This window comes from the organism of the source record quoted next, unplaced genomic scaffold (assembly GCF_019419815.1).
Source record: "Pyrus x bretschneideri cultivar Hongxiangsu unplaced genomic scaffold, Pyrus_bretschneideri_v1 Contig17, whole genome shotgun sequence".
NCBI lineage: Eukaryota > Viridiplantae > Streptophyta > Magnoliopsida > Rosales > Rosaceae > Pyrus > Pyrus x bretschneideri.
This window is the reverse complement of record NW_025999468.1, coordinates 3,129,734-3,150,489: the sequence shown is the minus strand read 5'-3', so window position 1 is coordinate 3,150,489 and position 20,756 is coordinate 3,129,734. Positions and strand designations below refer to the sequence as shown.

Sequence of the window (20,756 nt, the reverse complement as noted above, 5' to 3'; positions counted from 1 at the left end):
AATTGTGTCATATTGCTGGTAAGTTTGTAATTAAAATTGTAGTGTATCAGCGATTGTAGCCTCAATTGAGTTCTGTATGAATATTGAGTTCAAACTTAATTATAGAGACAAAACATAATACAATTCTCTACTAATTTTTCTTGTTAAAAACATTTGACACAATTTAGAAACTAAATTGGCTTTTAAATCGCGCCAATATTATAATATCAACAAAAATAAATACGACGTCGTTTAAATTGAACACGTATCCGCTAGTGTTGGTCTTTCTCTGCCAATATCTTCTGAATCTTGTCAATGAAGCTCATCATCGTCTCTAAACCCTTTTCGTCAAGTCTCGGAACAGTGTGGCCTTTCGGATGATGAATCACCGAAGCATCTGCACAGTGTTCCAACAGTTCAAGCCCGTACGGCTTCAAGAAGTCCATCTCTCCTGCAACACATACATAACACACTGGTAAATAATCAAGTCCAATGCATAACATGCCTAATTGGGATATGAATTTAAAGTCACTCCAACACCAACGATTCTGAACTGCTAACTGAAATGAGTCGTGAAATATGTAATCCACGAACGAACATCTCAAGGCCGTAGATGATTCTACATATTAAGAAGGTTTAACAATGCGGAACTCTCGACTGGAAGGTAGACCGTCAACACTAATAGATGATTTTGTATCGTTGATTAGAACAAGTCATTGTCCTCCTATGTAGAACCAATTAAGCAAAGATCTACTCCTTTTGCAGTTTGACTAAACAATGGAAACGGAAAATGCGACCAACCAAATGCTTAAATCCATTTAATAACAATACAAATTTGACCAGGATTGCAATAATATGGCTTGCAGTTTGCAGCTTGCAGATTGCGCATGCTAATTGTTAGGTGAGGAAATACGCGTAACACTAAGTCAACAACCGAGCTCTAAATTATCAGAATTATGACATGTAAGAATTGACAATCACCCACACTTGAACGACTGTTAATCGTTAATTGAAGTGAGTCCTATAACATATAAGAATTGACAAATGAATATAGTTCCAACTCCAAATCCACACACCTACCCGGTTCTATATGATTAAGAACTCAGTTGGTGACTTGGTGTGGGTGTGACGAAATCATAATAGAATGACTAATTGATGTTTAACGTTCAAAATCAGGGACCACATTTATTGATTTTCGTTGTTAGGGACCAAAATAAGACGTTAGGTCAATTTCAGGAACCATTTTGACTAAAAAACCTATACTTAATGTCCTACAATATAAAACTCGTTGAACCAAAAGACTTGAACAACTTTGAATCGTCGATTGATTGTGCACCTAACAAAGTTATTTTGTGCATTTGGAAATTGACCAAAGAAGGGAAACGAAAAATACCTAAAAAGTGAAGGGAGGGGCACTGAATGGAAGAGGAATAAGCATCGTCAGCCACTGCCTGTGACTTGAATTTTGCTCCTCCAATTATTATCAAGAATTTAATTTTGGGAACTTTGGTCAATGCCACACCCTGCAAGCAAACCGAAACGACCGCACTTCAATTCCATCGTCACCTTTCATTTCATTAAATTAAATTATACTAAACACTTGAAATATCTGCTCTTTTCTCTGTACCTTCGCTTGCAGCCCCGGCAGCCCCGCCGATATTATTGCTCCCTGTATTCATCAAAACCATATTAAAAGATAAAAGAAATTATAATTGCTTATAGATCAGGTGGTTAAAAATATTCTGTAGTAAATTATTGTAAATTATAAGCGACTTATAACTCAAACAGCTAAAAACGTTTTGCTTTTGATTAAAACACGAAAAAATGTTATATTTACTCACAAAGAACGAGAATGCAGAACGTTAGTTATGCTACGTGTTACTAACACATAAGGAACAAAAAGTAAAGCAAACCTCCATTTCATGGGATTTCCGAAACGAAAATGACATCTCAGATTTCACTACAATAGTTACAAATTTTTGTGACCGTTCAGAGGATTAAAGTGGTAAGGTGAAATAAATACCTGGGAAAAACCAACAAGGCCATCGAACGGTCCCTGTTTAATCATGTAATCCTCTATGTATTCCAGACACTTATCAAAGTTTGTGTACTCTGTAAATTCCTGTGGAAAAAAAAAATACAGTCCACAAAAAAGTAAAAAAAAAAAAACCCAAAAAGCAAGAACAAGAATCTGGGATTTGGTTTTGTTTTTGTTTTTGTTTTTGTTTTTTTACCTTGTTGAATTGGAACCACTCGTAATAAGGAGGATCGAAAATGCCTTCAACTTCGGATTTACCTTGGGCCGGAAAGGGCGCATCGAGATAAACCATGTCGAAATTCTCCAGCACCGATTCCGGCCACTTTCCCACTTGTTTCCTCATGATTTCTCCGTTCGTTCGGAACCCATGGAGGCACAGAAACCTGGGTTTCCTCGAACACCCGCCGCCGCCTCCTTCGCTTCCTTGGCTTCCCATGTTCTCTTTTTCTCCTGTTTTTCGGAGATAATAAGGAGAATAAGAATATTCCGATCGGTCGACGAGGTTGTTCTTCTTCTTCTCGGGAGCTCCGGTAGTGTGGGAGGAGCGATGGAACGCGTGTGGAATTTGGTTGGATTTAACAGGTCCAGGTTTGAGGGCGAGTTTGGCCTTGACGACGTCGTGTGGGGCTCTCCCTCGTTCAATGTGAATAACGGTGTTTGAGGCGAGGGATGACGTCATCGTCAGGGAAATTTGAGAACGCAAGCTTTGACCCCGCGTGTGTTCTTCTCTCCATGTGCGCGCCATTGAAAAAATGGATCGATTTAAATTATAAATTGGTCCTTAACATTTGGTTGGATTTCTATTAAAGTACCCATTTAATAAAATTTATTTTTACAATTTGACCCCTATAGTTGTCCAATGTTGGCAATCCCGTCAAATGATCCATCGAGGAAGAACACTGCATGTGCTTATGAAAGATTGTGCTACTCTCCATATTGCCAATTAATTTTATGGTGGAACCTCAACTTTCTTCATGATATCAAAGCAAGTTATCCCATGCGTGAAACTTAAGGATCACACGTGATTCATGTCATCCAATTTATGTTGTTCACGTGATAGGCTTGAAAATGAATCTCATATCTGGGAAAGAAAGGATCTTGCATGTGCTTATACGAGATTGGCCACTTTTCATTTAGCCAATTAATTTTATGGTGAAATCTCAACTTTCTTCAACATTATATTCTTGGAACACCAAACAACCCTAGACAATGACAAAATATTAGAGCTCGTCTTCCAATTTGGAACACCAAACAACCCTTTGAGGTTAGGGTTGGGACTTGAAGTGTGCAAGTTTATAATGCATGACAGCCTCTGCCTGTATTAGTTTTTATTTATAAGGGTTGAAAGCTTTCTATATTCCACATAGAATAAAAAGAGTTCTTTCTTTTTGACAAAAAAAAAAAAAAAAAAAAAAAGAGCACTTTCTGAATTTTTGGCTATAACGTTCAAGTTATGTAAATAAAAAATAATAAAAAAAGAAAAATTAATGAAAAGAGTTTGAAAATTTTGAGTTTTAACGATAAGGACAAAATAAAGGGTAAAGTGAATATTACCAGGATTGACTTTTTAGTGTAAAAATATGATTTTTCGTTAAAGTGAAGAGTACTGCGGGTTTTTCGTTAAAACTCCCAATAAAAAAAAGGTGAGCTTAGTGGGATTAATCCTTTTAAATTTGATAGAGTAAATGATTCCATGTGGTTTGAAGAACCCCAACATCCAAAACACTAGTTTCATTTAACATTAGTAAAAGCAAGCAACAACGAGGTATTGAGAAAAATAAAAAAGGTTTCAACCGATTATGCCGCTGCACGCCTCCTCCATGGATATACCAAAATTTTAGTTAGGCTAAAACTGCTCCAGGAATGAACCTTTAAACAAATCTCCTGCAGTCAATAACTTCCAACCTCTCCAAACGATGAAAGGGTTCCCAGAATATCCTCACAAGCGTTTTTTCCAAACTCCGGAAGGTCCTGAGACCACCCAAGTTCCTGTCTACATCTGCTTACGTCTACAAAGATGACTCTAAAAGAGATGGACCACAAAGATGGCTCTGAAAGAGAGACCACAAAGACGCCATGCTTGTTTGCCTCCAAAATCTGGACAAGAAAATGCACCGTGTTGGCTCCACAAGTTGGACCAAAAAAGGTTCCAAGTTGGCTTCAAAATAGCCATCTAGCAAACCACGGTCGGTCAACAAGGTCGTGTCAGTCTCAGCCGTATTAGCCCAAACACTAGGTTTAGAACCACAACAATCGATATTGGGGAATTCACATGTTAAATCTTTACAAACCTTGTTCATGTCTTTGCCACGATATGTAGTGTATTTTAAGGTCCTTTTAATCTGTTATGGTCTATTTGTAGACTATTGTTTCAGTTAAGGTTTTTTAGCCAAACGATCAAATTGGTAATTCTTCATTTTGGTTCCTGAGTTTGAAATTGATAAGTGGTCTCTAAGTTTGTCCATCATCAACTATGATTTGACAAAAGTTTAACGTATTTTTTGTTATTTTATCCTTATTTAATGGAGATTTTCATGAATGATCAAAATGATTAAAGGATAACAAACTCAGAGACCACTCCTATTAATTTCAAAATTTAAGGATTAAAGTAAATAATTATGCCAATTTCATGAATTATTTGAACTTCAAAGCCACCAATTAATTATTTAAATCACATGTCACGTTGTGATTTGTAGACATGCGTAAGCAGCAAAACACTATTCAATTCGAAAGGATTTGGATCCTCTCTTGAGCAGATAACATGGACTATTAGATTTTGATTCAACATCTACAATTATTATAACTTTTAAAAGAATTCTCTATTTGTAACCGTTGGATCAAAATCAAACGATCCTTGTTATCTGGTCAAGAGGATTCGGACCATTTGGAGAGGATCCAAATCCTATTCAAAATGCTATTACCAATATAAAAAAAAAAAATGGAAACACCCAAATGGTTTCGAGACTCGTTCCTCGAAATAGCAGCTTCTATACTTGGTCCGACGCGAGGTTGCCGATTTTTCCATTTCTCTGGCTCCTCCTTTTCTCTCCAACTTGTCCAGGAACCTCTTTGCTGTCATCATTCGCCGCCGGCGTGTCTAATCGCCGACGAAGGTACTGCCATTCGCCTCTTTTATTTCGTTTCTTCTGTAAATTATGTTATTTTTCTTTCTCCATCAGATTCCTTTGCCAGTTTCCCAATTTGAATTTCATTTGTGATTAGTTACAAATTATGTTGCAATTTCGGTGGTAATTTTGGTTAGGAATTGTTTTTTGGGGGCGGGGGGGGGGAGATTTGATTGAAACAGAGCTCTAGTTTTTTGGGGGTTTTGATCAGCCTTTGTTTGGGTAATAAGTCTGATTAGGGTTTCCGATGGGAGATTTGGTTGTGGAGGTATTGGGTTCAGTCATCCAAATTGGGGGTTTTCTGGTTCAGTCAAATTATCATTATGTTATATAGGAAATTATGTGACTTCCCTGTTAACCTAATGGTTTTGTTATTGGGTAATTTAAATTGGTACCCTGTTTAAAGATTAATTCTAATGATGGAATTTAGGTGCAAACTCCGGGCTGGATTCCGGTTGACCTGGACCTTGTGATCTATGCACATCATGGTTTTTATGTACACTTAAATACTTCTTGAATTTTATCTACAATTTTGTAGTTGAAGCTTCATTGTTCATGATATTATCAGAGAGATTTTGGGGAAATTCTTTTTTTGGCGTATTATAAATCTCTTAAAGATGAAAGTAACATGTATTTTGAGGCAGTCCATCTTCCTAAAATTATGGTTTATAACAAAAATCCTTGTGTGTCAGATATTGAAGACTCAAAATCTAACAGTGGGCAATCATCAAGAAAACATATTTACCCATTGAATTTGAAATAAAAGACGATTGCTTACTCGAGCTCACCAAACACAAACTCTAGGGTTTCTAATGGCAGGCTATGGAAATGCTGCCCCCTACAGATCAAGGTATTAATTTCACACAGGTTTTCTATTTTTTCTGAATTTGTTCAGTGTAAATGTATTAATGATGATTCTTCAGGGAGGGTCTTAACCCAAGACCAGCGGCTAACATGGACGAAATCCAATTGAGGATTGATCCAATGCATGCTGACTTGGATGAAGACATCAACGGCCTCCACAACCAAGTGAGAAGATTGAGAAATGTACGCACTCCAAATTTCTTTTTACTTTTGAGTATTTTGTTTGGGCATTTGAATTCATGTTGGTACACCTTGGTAATGTTAATATATATTGGTTTGGTCCCGTCATTGTTATATATTGGCATTCCTGCTATGTGGAACAGATTCATGTATCTTTCCTAATGGTCCAGGACAGGTCTGAATTTAAATACTTGCACTTAACCTTTTACCACGGTTTGGCTCTTACTTTCAGTCTTTGTTGCTATTAGCTGAAGGATGTAATGTTGGGCCATATGTTTCTCATTTGGATTTTTAGTCGTAATTATTCACTTGCATTGCACCTGTTATCATGGTCATAAATTAATTGGTGCTTGCTGAATGATAGCTATGATATGGTAGATCCAATGACCTGGTTATTGATTTTTTTACTTATTTGGAATCAATGTTTTAAAAAACTAGCCTTGGGGCGTGCCTAGGGCGCCTTTGAGGCTGGGCGCTAAGGCTAATGCCTCTGTTTTACTGGAGTGGGCGAAAGGCTTCGCCAGAGACGCCGAGGCGGTGGAGGCGCGTCTCAAGGCGTCCCAGGCGCCTTGTCTGCCCTTTTTTTTAAAAAAGAAAAAAAACCACCCCAATCCAAAATGACGCCGTTTGGGTAAGGGTTTTTAGTCTAGATTCCACTTTTAATCCACATTCCACCATACCTTCGATCGTCTGCCTTCTTCACCCACTTCTCCCGTGTGCCAGAACACACAGCCACTGTCACCCCAGTCGATCGTCCTTTCCCAGTCGCCACGCCGCCGTCATCACCCTGCCACCGTCAGCAAGCCCACAAATCCCCAATTTTGAAGGTTAAGGTTTCTGAAATTCTGAAAAAGTTAGGGATTTGATTTTTTGATTTTTTTTTTTTTTTATTTTTTTAACTGGTGTGAACTGTGGAGCATTCTGGGATAGGGCTGGGTGCGATATAAATCTGGAGCAGTGGACTGGGGAAGCTTTTCTGGAGTAGGAAATAAATCTGGGCGATAAACTTTTCTGGGGAAAGCAGAAAAACAGAGAGGAGGGAGGAGGCTAAAGGCTCAAGGGGATGGGAGAAGGATACCTATTTAATGTGGGTTTGATATTGGAATGTGGGACCCGAGTCGGGACTTGTTTGGAAAGTTGTCTAATGAGGGAGAGGAGATGAAACTGACAAATGAGGTTGCCTATTTAATGGAAAATGGGATATAGGTCTTTTCGTTTCAGAATTATAGTAAGGTTTCCAATTTTAAATTTGGATGATATTACCTTTGAATGATGAATTTAGATGATATTATCTTTTGAATGACTATGGATTTGAATGATAAAATTGAGAATGGATGTTTATTTTACATAGTATTATTTTTTATACACTTATATGTATAATATATAAAACATATATATATAAAAAATTTAATCCTATAAGGCTTCACCTCACGCCTCACCCTCACGCCTAGGCCGGGCTTCGCCTCCGACGCCTCGTCCACGCCTCACGCTTTTAATACATTGCTTATTACATAATTCCTCTACTCTGAGGAGGGCTTCAGTGCAGTGCATTCCTTTTCTCAATCTGGAATCTGGTCTATGGTTTCAGCGACCGGTGTTAGATTTGTGACAGCCTTAAAATTATTATAGAAGTATTTAAGGAACCTTGTTAAAGTATCTATTGTGTATAGTATTGTGTCCTCTTTTTTGATTTTGAGAGGATGGTTTTCATGCGGGGTGGGCTTGTAATCTACTTCTTTGCTTGGTTATAGATATCTAATTTAGTGGTTGAAGCCTGTTCAATATCGGCATCTGATTAAACTAAATGAGTTTTGCATAAATTCGAATGCCTTCATGTTTGGCCTCTGTACATTTGTTTGTTTCATAATTCATCTTATAGCCTAATTGTGGTGCATCATGACTTGTAAAATTGATTTCAGCAGTTCGATTGCAATAGAAATCTACGTAGAATAAAGAAATGTTCTCTTATCTTGGCGCAGGTAGCTCAAGTTATTGGTACGGAAGCTAAATTCCAGAATGAATTTCTGGATCAGCTGGTATGCCATCATACTCTAGACATTGTTGCTTGCATATTTCACTTTATTTTGAATTGCAGGGGGATGATGGATAAGATGGATTACTACTACAATCTACACTGGTTATACATCATACACTGCTTAAAGTGCTACATGATTCTTCAAATTAAAAAAGATGGCCGAGGAAAATGCAAAGTCACACCAACTAAAAATTTAAAAGAGAAAAACCCTTTTTCCCCCATACAAGACCCTATCCATACCTTTGAAAATCTATAGTTAGAGGATGGATAGAAAATTTCTGAATAATAACGAAATCTAATGGCAGTATGATGGGTGGTACGTGCACAGCTTTCTGAAACATATCTTTGTCTCTTTTGTTACAGCATATGACGTTGTTGAAAGGTCAAGCAGGGTTGAAGAACAATGTCAGGAGATTGAACAGAAGCATCGTCCGGAGTGGATCAAACCATGTTGTCCACGTAGTGGCTTTTGGACTACTTTGTTTCTTTGTGGTATACTTTTGGTCCAAACTGTTCAGATGAAGATCAGATACTTCGGATACTTCATGCCTTACAGACATCTGTGTTTTAAGGCTAAAAGAGGTTTCATCGACAACACAAATACTTGTTTCATTGTAAAGCTATCGTCGTGTTCATGTTCACTAAACAAGTTGAACATCTTAACAATCTTGGTTCGAGTTTCTCAAAGGATTGTGCTTAGAGCGTCATTGTGCAACAACCCCACTAATCATGTAAGCAGTATGTGGCATTTGTTTTTTATCTTGGTCTCTCTATACCATATTCAATTTTTGTGTGGAGAATGAAACGATGCGATTCTTCTCGTCAAAAGTTTGTTACAGATTATATGGTTACAAAATAGTGAAATCTTTCGGCTTGTTTGTTGGTAAATATTTGTCTGATTCAGCCAGCTAGCATTGGCAAACATTTGAATTTCTCTGCGGACTCTCAATGTCTTGTTTTAGCTTGCTTGTTCGTACTTGTTCGAGGACATTTCTTGCCCAGTCTGCAAAGAAGGTTTCATTGTGACCGACTTTCCCATCTTTGTAAAACAGAAAGCATTCCAGTTCTTTTTTAGGGTCCGGGCATTCTTTTTCGGCATAGGGATCCCACCAAGCACCCCGGTACTTCATACCGGACAGGTCGGCCATCCAGTGATGAGCATACTGACCTACCCCTGCAAGCTCCAGCCATCCTTTGGGGAAGAACTCCATTACGCTACTGTTTCTATCCATGAAGAGCATGTTTGTTAGCTGCGCTCCATGTGGGGATGCAAGGATATCGGTGTTTGTCATCAGTCTAACCTGTTCAAGAACACCAAGTTTGGTACGTTAAGCCACAAAGTTTGACTAGGAAGTGCGTGGAATTGGAAATGGGCGAATGTCGCTCTCTTAACATGTCATGCACTTACACGACTGGTTGACGCTAACACTCTTCTAACTTGAAATATAGAATTCTCACTTATAACAGTATATGTAATTACAACACGTAATCTTAGTCAAACCTAATCTTGAAATAGCTGTCATCTATCCCATCTAAGTTCACCTAATTCTTGCCAACGAAACACGTTTAACCCTAGAACTTCGGCTCTTCAGAATAAAGAAAAGAAAAAAAGAAAAAAAAGGAAGCAAACCTGATCACAGAAGTTTAGATCTTCAGACTGAACCACCTCTAATGTGCACCCATCCACCATTGCACACTCCCTTGAGAACACATTAATCACAGCCGTCGGATTCTTGAACGATCTTGATCCATTCCTCATTAGCAAGGTCAACGTTATGCTTGGCTCCCCTCTCAGATTGACCTCTCTGCCTCTGCCATTAGGGTTAATGCCACAATACTGTCTTGCTTTACATCTCAACAAGTCAGACACTTGAAGCTTCTTCTGCTTCCCCATTTTCCCAACATTATGCCTCATCACAACCGCCTTCTCGAAGCAATAAGGTCCTTCTCCTTTCTTGAATTCTTCAACCGGAACTTGCCCGAAATTCGCTTGCATCACGTTCTGAATCCACAGCCCCATGTTCTCTCTAACTCTAAGCTCTCCCCAATGGAAAAGCACCAACCTTGCCGGCTTTGCGCATCCGTTTTTCATAGACCAACCGACAAAAGGCATCATGGCCATTAACCCGTGCCACAAGTTTCCGTAGTCATAGAATGTGTCGGACACGAACGCGAGACCCTTCAAGAATGTGGTGGAGTTTGGTAGGCCTTCAGGATATGCCAAGGCATATGAGTTTCTAGTGCCGTCGCTTATGTCATTCCCTTTGATGCACAATAGCCTTCCGTTGGACGCCTCCGAAGGGAAATAAAGGTATTCGGATTCATTTTCTTCATATGTGTCGCTCAAGGAACTCATAAACCAAGTGTTTCCCTTCATTGCAGTGTTGGCAAACCTTGTGTCTTTGAGAGGAAGAAATTTAACCGAGTTTCGGAGTTTCAAGGCGGGTGAGAAGGAAGGAGAGGGTTGTGCAAGATATAGGATAAGAATCAGAAAGAGTGAAGAGATGCAAATGGCGATGAGAACGGTTGAGTGAGAAACGCTCTTCTTTTTGTTTAATAGCTTGGGCTTGCTTTCCACTTCCATGGTTTCTTTTCTTGTGTTCAAAGCGAATGACCAGAAAGGGGCACATTTAGAGGAGTTAAATAACAATTGGATCTAGAGATTGAGATTTTGGTGTTGATTTATATTTAAATAGAAAGACAAGCAACAAATGATTACCATTATATTATTTGGGGCCAATGGTGGAGATGCATACAATCATGTGGTTGTACTTAATGGTTGAGTCAAAGAACTGCCCGAAACTTCTTGTGAGTTGATAAATTGTCTCAGGCTTAACATGGTCAACCACTAACATCAATTAGATCGTTGAAATTGTTCCAACTTATATTAGTTGGGTTTTATCACAAAAGGTTTTGATGATGTTAGTGGTAGAATTGCCTGTGTATTAATTATATATTTTGACATATGGCTGATGTGGGATCCTATTCTCCAACACGCTCCTCATGAGTGACCTCACATAGGATTATAAGGGAAACGGATTCCCACACAGGGAATTGGTCAAGTTATTATATCGAATCTAACACCAATCTTTTTGAGAGCTTAGTCTGTCAGTATTTTCAATCACTAGAGCCAACGCTAATATTTTCGAAAGCCTCATTCAATACCTTAAGTTGGAGCTAGCATATCTTTATGAAAACCCAACTTAAGGAAGCAGATTCAAGCTAAATAAGTCGGGCCAGAACATGTTGAGAGAATAACCTACTATAATATCATGATAAACTTTTTTAGGCCCATCATGGTACATCACCAACATCACTGATATTGTCTTATTTGATTAACTATTACTAGGTGTTGGATTTTATCACCAAATGTCTTGGTGATATTAGGGGTGGAATCTCCCATATATTAACTGTATATTATTTTATCCTCCAATAGTGAGTCTATAAATGAAGATTTCAAAGCAATAGTTATGACCTATAAAATGCTTACCCACCTTGATGTTTCTAGTTTATTGACTGAAAAAAGCTCAAAGGCACCCATAAAAAAATCTCTCTCTCCTTTCTCTATCCTAAAGCTCTATCTTAACAAAACCCTAGCCGGCTACCTCCATCATCGTCGGCCTCTAGCTATGGCTGGTTCCCAATGGCAGCTTCTCCCTTTCTCCTCATAGCCTTTCCTCCCTTCGTATTTTCCCTTCTTCGCTATCTTAACCTTTTTTCCTCTCGCCATACATAACTTTCTTCCCTCTTAGCCTCACGCCGACCACTTATTCCCGGCTTTTACCTACCTCATCTCCCCTCTCGTGCTTCTCTTCCACCATTTTGTGAGCAGCTTCCATGAATTTATGCCTTATACCCTGATCCGGGCCATGCCCTTTCAAGATTTTTTTGATTTGGAGCTCGTTTATCTTGGTGTGGGGTTGGATTCATGCTGCAGGTGGGTTGAATCCACCTTCGCCAACTCGTTCCTATGGTGGTGCCACCTTTCTCACCTGGTTCTTGTGGCGGCTGCATTGACATATACACTTAGATCTGGCAACTCGGCTTGTATGTCTCAGACCTGGCGGCTTCGCTGCCTATTGTAGCTAGCTTTTATGGTGTTTAATGTGGATGCCAGTACCTCATTGTCCAATGAACAATTAGGTGGCCTTGGCCTAAGTGCCTCATCCCCTATTATGAAGAGTTGACAAACGAATCCCTTATTGGAGTAGTGTAGTTATGTTTCACTAGCCTTACGTGCACCGTGGTGGCGTTGTTGTTTTAGCTGGATTGGTCTTCGCCTTTGTGCAATGCGTTATGTAGTCTCATCTATCAACGATGACTTGATGTGGTCTCATTCTATATGTGGCCTCACTATTCAGCGATGACCATTGTGGTTGCCCATATTTCTCTGTTGCATCTATCGTTTATTGTGACAAATCTGTACTGGTGGCACTTGTGCGCTTGGCGATTATGTGTTTGTGCTTGTGGTAGTTTACTAGGGATTTACTCTTATTTGTCTGTTTGTGCAAATTCACTCCAGATCAATTTATTAGTCAATAGAGCTATGTACCCAATGACACTCTTGTAATTGTTTGTGTTGATTAATAAAATACCATGTTATCGTTGCTTGTTAAAAAAAAAAAAAGTTTTTTGACTGATTGATGTTTTAACGACATTGGACAATATGGACATTGGTTCAAACTCTTTCAGTTATCTTTGCCGGTTACAATGATACAAGGCTAAAATATGTGCATAAGGGCTGCCTTTAATTACAAAAGCTTAAAATACGGGATAACTTGTCAAGGGATTACAACATTGCACTTTGGTTTGCATTATTATTACAATTTGCATCATTTCGTGCTTGGCTTACTCTTTGGGCTAGATCTTGGATCTGGTCCCTCGCACAGCTTTCCGGGGCTTTTGCTCTTTCTTGCCTGTCGAGCAAGGTATGCTGCAATACAAGTTTACCGTTAGTTTGAAAGGTGCCTTTGTAGGGCTTTTATTTAGGCCTTGAGCCACAATCAAAGCTAACATAGATCTGAGCGTGCCACTGTTATCTTTGTATAACAGATTGTTGTACAAGTGTAAATTAAGTTGAGTACTTGCACCACAAGTTACTTAGACTTCTTGTTTATTAATGGATTGTCATAGATTGGTTAAGTCTGTATAAGGTTCTTTTCTTGCCTTGTAAACAAGGACTTTTAGTCATGATATTGTATGTCCAAAATGGAGGGAGTTCAAGGCTCTTCCAACTATTTCCTTAATCAAAGTTTGCTTTAATGAAAACAGGTTCATTAACTTATCCAAATTTGATTACAAACGAGACTTTTGAGTGGAGAAATAGTCAAAAATAATTTAAAACATGATGGAAAATGCATTAAACAACATATCTACTATATGTAAGTACAAACAAAAGAGACTCAAGCAAATATAACCTTGTCAGGCAAGGTTCAACTTCTTGCAACCACTTCTCTTTGTGTTTTACAAAGGTTGTAGTCATTGGGGAATGAAAAGTAAATAGGTTTTACAAGAGTGAATCGATACTACAACACCAGGAGAAGGTAGAAAAGCTTCTAAACTTGACAAATAGGGCTTTCTATGAGGAATCTACAACTAAAGGGGAAATTTGGACAAAATGCAACTTTTTGGGTACGAACTTGTCTAAGAGCAAAGCTTGGATGTCTTTTGATTGATTGGTTGAGTGTCCTTGTCTTTGGTGTCCCTCTCTACTTTTATAAATAATTTGGCCTGACTGTCCAAGCTTTGCTTTTAGCTAATGGCTTTCGGAGGGCAGTGAGTCATCACTTATTTATTCATCCATACCCTTGAAAACTGCTTTTTGCTAATGGTGAGGTGCCCTTTGTTGCCCATCACTTCAAACATAGGCATGTGGCCTATGCCTTGCTGAAATGACTTCCAATCCCTCTCAGGCCTATCGACTTATCCGAGCCCAGTCTTTTCTTTGCCTTTGTATTTTTGGGCCTCCATCGTTACAAAGCCTGGTGTCAAATATAAGCCCAAACACCTACTTTATGAGCAGTGCTCATATACTGTACAGACCAGCACAACCCGTTGTACACTTCTAATTCCAAGAAAAAAATGTTGGAGCGAAATTAGGGCTATGAATAACTCGCATGAAGAATAGTTTTTCATCTGAGCAATAGAATTTTATGTTTTTGCCAACATATTGAGGTTGGCCGAGAAGAGCAGCCCCACTGTACATCAATTACTTAAATTGAAGTCACAACATAGATCGGATAATGGTGATTTTTTAATATGTTATAGAAGAGATGATAAGCAATACACTAAAATTTAGTTGTGATAAACAAATCATAATCTCAATAGACAAAACCAACACATTGGAAAGGCTAACAGTTGCCAAATTATACCTAAATAAAGAAATGATCATATTTTACTACTACTAACTTAACAGACAACAGAAACATAAACATGATACAAAACTAGCTATATTTTCAAATAACTGGACATCCTTTAACCACAATACCAGGTGCAGTAGGGCATGTTGCAAGAGGACAGTGGTCAAGTTCAGAGCCCCACCAGTCAATACTTTTGTGTCGATTCTCAAAGGCAAAAAAGATTAGGATACCCATGAAAGCTGTGCCAGCATCCAATGCTGCAGATAGAATATAATTGTACTTTTGCCACCAGCGTTTACGATATCTGAACACGAAATAGTTGAAGATGGTTCCAGTGACAAGCCAACTTGCTATATTAGTGGGAGTAGCTGGCGGCATCCCAGCACAACCATAAGTAATGACTGGGATATTTATCAATGAAATCCACTTCTTTTCTGGGAATCTTTTGGTCAATATCCAAATGGGAACTGGCAAAATAGCTCCAACAAGAAATAACCATAACAAGTTTCTGTACAATCCTCCAGGTCCAAATAGTCGCCTTGGTCCAATAAGGCCCCATAGAATAGAAACACTAAAGGTGAATTTGTGTTTCGGGCAAGTCCATGGGCTGTTAGGATTAAGCCCTTCAATGTCGCATATGTTCTTGATACCTTCCATCATCCACCATGCAACTGCAAGGTTGACAGTACCGGCAACCAGAGTTCCCACTAGCTGGAGAATTCGCATGCATTAGTTTAGTTTTACTACACTGGAAAAAGACCTTGTTTAACATAATAGATAAAATGTGAACTAACCTGAGCTATGAACATGGAGCGAGGTGGAATCTTCATGTAATGCCCAAGTTTAAGGTCAGCTAAGAAAGATAGAGCTTGGACGGTGGTGATTCGTCCATAGAATTTGAAAACTATGTTTGCAATGGGTTTTCCTGGTAGCATATACCCCATAATGAATTGAAATATGATGTCAAATCCAGGTTGCTGCACAGAAAAAAGCCATAAGAATTTTAAATATGATGTAAAATTAATTTAGACATGCAAACGTCACGATGCATGATATTGTTTTGTAAATAAATTGTTGTGCACCCTCTCACAAGTACCAAATGGAGATGAAAGAACCATCGAGAAGATAGAAAACTACATACTTGGTTGGTGGTTGCTAGAATGACACCAATTGGGAGGGTGATAATGAAAGACAAGGCAAAGCCAAATAGCATCCCCCACCAAGGCAGCTGCACAACGTCTTTCCATATAAAAGCCGTTAATAGGGACAATGGAACACTCACTATAAACAAAACGAGGAACCACCACTGAGGTACTTTTTTGTAACGTTTCATCAGTTTTTCATGGATATCCACTTTCACATTCTTCATCGCTGATCTGCTTCGTGCTAACACAGCACTAGGAAAAGAAAATCAATGGTCACTTTGTCAGCATGTAACTTACTCCTCGTTTTCAATTTGTAGGTTCAAATTTTAAGTGTCATTGCTATGTAAAATTGAAAGTATGTACCCGCCATGAAACAGTGCCACATGACTAAGGGTTGCTGTGAATCTTGCAAATCCTATTCCGAGGGATAAAGCGAAAAGAGGGCTAAGATAGAGCTTGCCATAACTGTTGTAGGCATCAATGTTAAGATCATACTGGGGTGTTAGTACCCGTTCAGTATCATATTTTTGTCCACTGGAGGTGAAGAGATCATTGGAAAATATGGGGAATTTTCTAGCATTGAATGTGTTAAACCTCCAATAACAAATAGGGACAATGACATAGATGAACAAGACAAATCCGATGCCAGTGTTGAGAATGGAAGACCAAGGTGCAACGAGGGGGCTGCCGTGATAAGCTGAAATCCCAGCCCAGTCAAAGGAGAAGGTGCCAACTCCGAGTCCATGGTAACCTGAGCCGATCTGTTGAGCCGTGACATTGTGCGGCCAAGCCCAACACACCCAAGAGAAGAATGTCAATATCCGGAACAGATAACCAGGGAGTGCGTAATAGGTGAAGCTCGCTGCCAAGGCTATGAGGAAAAACTTCATCCGTGTAAGGCCTTTGGATCCGTGGTCCTTTTCATGCAGTGCTCTGGAACACCAAACAAACAATTTTAGAAAATCATAAAATCCATAATTATAGTTAGCATATTATACGTTATGACGGAATTAATCACTCCATTTGGTTGGAAAATAAATGTACTTATTCGTAGAAGAACAAAAAAAATTAGATAAACAAAGTCTAGTGAGCAGTGAAATGTTATTTGTTGTCTTTTTGTTTGGAATTGTTTTGACTAATTTCATGAGTGTATTTTTTTAACCAAAAAATGTCAATGTATATATATCATTTTTTTTCAACGTCAACGTATATATCATAGAAAGTAAAATCAATTAAAATCTGAATTAAATGTAAAGATGCGTAATATGGGTTGGAATAAAATTTTCTATATATTACTTTTATGTATTTTCAAGAATCTCAACATGGGAAACCTTAAACTGAACTAAAAGCAAAATACCTGAACAGAGAAACCTGAGCGAGGTTGGAAGGCCACCACATCTCCATAGGGTCAACCAGGTACTTCCTAAGTATTCCGGCCCACCCATATCCCAATATCTGCAATTAAAATCGAGAAAATCCAGAAATTAAGATAGATGAAAACCCTTGTAATATTTACGCACGCACAAAAATACACACACAGAAGACAACCTTTATGGTTAATTCCATGAAGAGGGCGCAAAGAAAAGTCACGCTCTGCTTGTAATACAATTTCATAGCAGTAATGGCTCCGATAGGATAGGCGTCACCTCCACCGGGAGAAAACCCGCAGTTGGCGAAGATGGTGGCGATTACGTGCTCCTTCATGTTGAACGGCCCAGGATTCAGGGTGAACTTCCAATTCAGGAGGGGGAGGTTGTACTCCCGCGTCGGGAGAGTGGAAGCCATCAACTTTCCCAAGGGTAAAATGATGATTTGCATTAAGATGGGGGCAATGGTCAGCGGCTGCGTACGGAATGAGAAGAATGTGTTGAGAACGATCAATAGAGTGCATGTCGATATGCCGAGGAAAACCGCCCGGAATGTCATCACCGGTAGGGTTGGGTCGTCAGTTTCCGGCACCACCAACGCCACCTCTTCTATAGCGGTTGGGCAAACTTCTTCTTCTTGTTCCGACAAAGTCCCATGAGCAATTTTCTCGGGATCCATGACGACTAGGTTCTTCAAAAACAGACAGTGACAGAAGTGGTGGCGGCGGCCAGCTTTTAAACGCACAAAACTGTACAAATTTAGTGCGCATGTGGCAATTACTGCCGTCGAGCGGCTCTGCGCACAAATGCGAGTGCCTTGCTCGTGCTTATGGTCCCGACTGGCAAAATGTGGACGACTAATTTCAGGGTGCATTGCCAAGTAGGATTAATGCCATGGCCACGTTAATAAATAATGTAATTTCACAGGGTCATTACACGTTCAAAGTCCATATATAGCAGGATTAAAGTGCGTGAGCTGCACGATTAACACGCTTATTGCACAATTAGCACTAATGTTTTTTTATTTCTCAATGGCCACAACGCACCAGTAGTAACCTGTTTTAGGAAACTATTTACTGTAGTCTCATAGGAAATACGTATTTACTTTTTTTATTTATGGAATATACATATTTACTAAAACAATCTTTTCTTGCTTGTTTGGACTAGAGGGTAGGTCAATCCGAATTTGTCTATGTCCAACTTGAATTTAAATTCTAACAAGCGGGTTTTTTTATATAGTTATAATGCAGTCCAACCCAACCCAACTTTAACTCGGTCATATATTGGATTGGGTTGGATTGATCCGTTGTCTGTCCATGCCCAACCTGATTTATCAACCCACTATAACCTGATCATAACCCAAATGAACTAATGCACATATTATACCCAGGTCATACAACCAACAACCTTTATAATACTTGGTACAATTTCATTTATATGTATAGTTGATGCCCGTGTCATAGTCAGTTTTATAATAGGACAATACCTCTGCCATAGTCTAAATTTTATAAATAGAACAATTCCCTGGCCATGATCTAAAACTTTATAAAAGGACGATCCACTTTGACTTACTCTTTAGACACCACAAAGAGGTGAACATGTACAAATACACAAACACGGTACCATATGGTGTGAAGATCCTACGAAAACCCGAATACATTTAGCCGAAAACAAATCTTCCAAACCGGTTTGGGCAACCAAAATGTTACCCTTGATATTTCTTAGAGTCAAAAGATCCAGTTCCATCAGAACAAACATCAAATTTTAACAAGTTATATAGAAAGAGAAAAAAATAAAATACAAAAAAAATAAAATAAAATAAAGAAACAGAGCGAAGATTTACACATTGCTTAATCATCAATTACAAATAATAGATTACATAATATTACCAACAAAATATATGAAACTGCAAAACTATTATTCTTCGTTTCGAAATCCATTGTCTAACCAAAGCAATAAGTGATAGAACTCATACAGCCAACCTCACTTAGTACAATATGACTTGGTTGCTGTTGTAAGCTCAATCAGTTTGATGGGGTTTTATGATAAAAACACAAGCCAAATTTCAAACTTTGATTAAGCTCATTAAACACAGGTCTTATTATAATCCACCAGTCCGAACCACCAAGTTACAATATACAAAATGAACATAAACTGAATCAAAGTTTTGATATCGTAAGAAAACCAAGTGATCAAAAAAATGTAAATAAAAAAAAAACAATAGCGTTGCTCCTCTAGTCCGTACCTGGTAATAGAGAATAATCTGAAGGAAATGGTAGAAGAAAGAATATGAGAGAAACCTTGAATGCTTGAGCTTCTTATTCCAATTATATATATATATGTGTGTGTGTGTGTGTGTGTGTGTGTGTGTGTGTGAATATATATCTTGTGTGAGAGTCTTTGTTTTTCCGAGCAAAAGCGAGGAATTCAAGTGTGATGTGAACGGAAAGCTAAGTGGTTTCCAGGAAAGAGAGACTTCAATAGTATTTGTAGAAATTCTTGCAAAAAGATAAAAGCTACATTATTGGTCTGCTGAGCTGCAAAGCAGAGAGAGGAAAGAAAAAGCCAACGACTAGGACAAATCTTGTCCGTGTACATGTGATCCATTTATTATGAAAGCAACTATATCGAACGAGTTCATCGTCACCGTTGCAGTGGCATTCAACGAGTTCATCGTTATTGTCATTTCAGTGGTATACAATTCAAATAATAAACCAATAATATGTATGTTTTTTTATTCATATGACACCTTATAATTAGATCAAAAATAGTAAATTCCTTGCGTATAAGCTGTTATCCAAACATCTTATTATTAGATCAAAAATAGTAAATTCGTTAGGCATGAGTTGTTATCCAAAACAAGATACGCGTCTAACAAACTAGTAAAAAACTAGGGGCTTCACTCTTGTGCAGGATAAGAGCAAGTCCAGCGTGCTCTTTAGCCCGATGGACCGGTGATTCCAATCACCCAATTGCCCCAACAATTGGCTCCAGCCCATGTAAGCAATGGGGCTCGGGGGAGGCCCGGTGGATAGGCCAGGCTGGAATCCATCGCCCGAGAGCCTGAGGCCCAAGTGATGAATGACTGACGACAAAGTGATGTTAGCCACAATATAAAATTAATAAAAATGTAAATATTAATAAAAAAAAATGTAAAAAATTAATAAAAAAAGTAAAAAATTAATTAAAAATCCGAAAAAAAATTAAAAATTAAATAAATTTTTCTATAAATATGTTATCATTATCTTCCAACTTACACCATAATTTTATATTTTCTCAAATACTTTGGGTTGTAATTTCTTATTTAATGACACGTGCTATAATGATATCGATTAAAAATTATATCTGAAATTACAAATAAAATTATTTTTTATTATTTTATAAAATAAAAAATACTAATATTTTATTGCTTATTGCCATGGCTATTCAGTTTAGGGGTGGAGATGCAAAAGGCAGTTACTGTTCACTGGAGGCTATTCAATAGTGAGTTGCCTTAGGAGGACTTTATAACGCTGGAGTTGCTCTAATGTCGCGTCGGTATTGCCCATGATAGCGATATCATTTTTATTTTTTTATACTTTTTAAAAAATAAATAAAAATCTGACACTGGTTTTTTATGTTGGCAATAATGTAAAATTTATTCGAGCTACAGAAAGGCCACACT

The 20,756-nt window shown here is 38.3% G+C and overlaps 4 protein-coding genes and 1 long non-coding RNA gene across 7 annotated transcripts; 2 read left to right on the top strand and 3 right to left on the bottom strand.

Moving 5' to 3' along the window:
- Positions 1–53: 53 nt before the first annotated feature.
- Positions 54–2,711, bottom strand: LOC125475939 (esterase AGAP003155-like). Its single transcript, XM_048581412.1, has 5 exons — positions 2,214–2,711; positions 2,003–2,101; positions 1,607–1,648; positions 1,373–1,502; positions 54–430 (listed from the first exon to the last, which is right to left on the bottom strand). Exons 1-5 carry the CDS (start codon positions 2,694–2,696, stop codon positions 252–254), a joined length of 933 nt encoding a protein of 310 aa, XP_048437369.1. The 5' UTR covers positions 2,697–2,711; the 3' UTR covers positions 54–251.
- Positions 2,712–4,966: 2,255 nt separating this feature from the next.
- Positions 4,967–9,109, top strand: LOC125475937 (bet1-like protein At4g14600). 2 transcript variants are annotated; one of them, XM_048581410.1, is made up of 5 exons: positions 4,967–5,130; positions 5,844–5,992; positions 6,066–6,189; positions 8,166–8,222; positions 8,585–9,109. In XM_048581410.1, the coding sequence occupies exons 2-5, from the start codon at positions 5,955–5,957 to the stop codon at positions 8,741–8,743; spliced, it is 378 nt and encodes a 125-aa protein (XP_048437367.1). In that variant the 5' UTR covers positions 4,967–5,130; positions 5,844–5,954; the 3' UTR covers positions 8,744–9,109. The 2 variants fall into 2 exon arrangements, with proteins under 2 accessions (XP_048437367.1, XP_048437366.1); XM_048581409.1 differs by having other exon boundaries at positions 5,835–5,992.
- Positions 9,078–10,179, bottom strand: LOC125475936. The gene is made up of 2 exons (XM_048581408.1): positions 9,852–10,179; positions 9,078–9,522 (listed from the first exon to the last, which is right to left on the bottom strand). Exons 1-2 carry the CDS (start codon positions 10,134–10,136, stop codon positions 9,130–9,132), a joined length of 678 nt encoding a protein of 225 aa, XP_048437365.1. The 5' UTR covers positions 10,137–10,179; the 3' UTR covers positions 9,078–9,129.
- LOC125475938 lies at positions 10,172–10,945 on the top strand. Its single transcript, XR_007257286.1, has 2 exons — positions 10,172–10,532; positions 10,604–10,945. It is a non-coding gene; the product is annotated as an uncharacterized LOC125475938 (long non-coding RNA).
- A 3,509-nt stretch (positions 10,946–14,454) lies between these two features.
- Positions 14,455–19,549, bottom strand: LOC125475935 (oligopeptide transporter 3-like). 2 transcript variants are annotated; one of them, XM_048581407.1, is made up of 7 exons: positions 19,338–19,548; positions 17,274–17,931; positions 17,083–17,180; positions 16,089–16,658; positions 15,722–15,977; positions 15,375–15,557; positions 14,455–15,291 (listed from the first exon to the last, which is right to left on the bottom strand). In XM_048581407.1, exons 2-7 carry the CDS (start codon positions 17,769–17,771, stop codon positions 14,677–14,679), a joined length of 2,220 nt encoding a protein of 739 aa, XP_048437364.1. In that variant the 5' UTR covers positions 17,772–17,931; positions 19,338–19,548; the 3' UTR covers positions 14,455–14,676. The 2 variants fall into 2 exon arrangements, with proteins under 2 accessions (XP_048437364.1, XP_048437363.1); XM_048581406.1 differs by having other exon boundaries at positions 17,274–19,549.
- Positions 19,550–20,756: the final 1,207 nt, after the last annotated feature.

Bases quoted from the DNA above. Each gene is read 5' to 3' on its own strand.
- LOC125475936 (XM_048581408.1), bottom strand. From the start codon at position 10,136: ATGAGGCATAATGTTGGGAAAATGGGGAAGCAGAAGAAGCTTCAAGTG. The intron at 9,523-9,851 runs GTTTGCTTCCTT...GTTCTTGAACAG, and splicing joins ATCTAAACTTCTGTGATCAG to GTTAGACTGATGACAAACAC.
- LOC125475937 (XM_048581410.1), top strand. From the start codon at position 5,955: ATGGCAGGCTATGGAAATGCTGCCCCCTACAGATCAAG. The intron at 6,190-8,165 runs GTACGCACTCCA...ATCTTGGCGCAG, and splicing joins AAGTGAGAAGATTGAGAAAT to GTAGCTCAAGTTATTGGTAC. The intron at 8,223-8,584 runs GTATGCCATCAT...CTTTTGTTACAG, and splicing joins ATGAATTTCTGGATCAGCTG to CATATGACGTTGTTGAAAGG.
- LOC125475935 (XM_048581406.1), bottom strand. From the start codon at position 17,966: ATGCACCCTGAAATTAGTCGTCCACATTTTGCCAGTCGGGACCATAAG. The intron at 16,659-17,082 runs GTATTTTGCTTT...TTGGTGTTCCAG, and splicing joins GCTCAGGTTTCTCTGTTCAG to AGCACTGCATGAAAAGGACC. The intron at 15,558-15,721 runs GTATGTAGTTTT...TTTTCTGTGCAG, and splicing joins TTCTAGCAACCACCAACCAA to CAACCTGGATTTGACATCAT.
- LOC125475939 (XM_048581412.1), bottom strand. From the start codon at position 2,696: ATGACGTCATCCCTCGCCTCAAACACCGTTATTCACATTGAACGAGGG. The intron at 1,503-1,606 runs GTACAGAGAAAA...GTTTGCTTGCAG, and splicing joins TGCCGGGGCTGCAAGCGAAG to GGTGTGGCATTGACCAAAGT. The intron at 431-1,372 runs GTATTTTTCGTT...TATGTGTTGCAG, and splicing joins CCCCTCCCTTCACTTTTTAG to GAGAGATGGACTTCTTGAAG.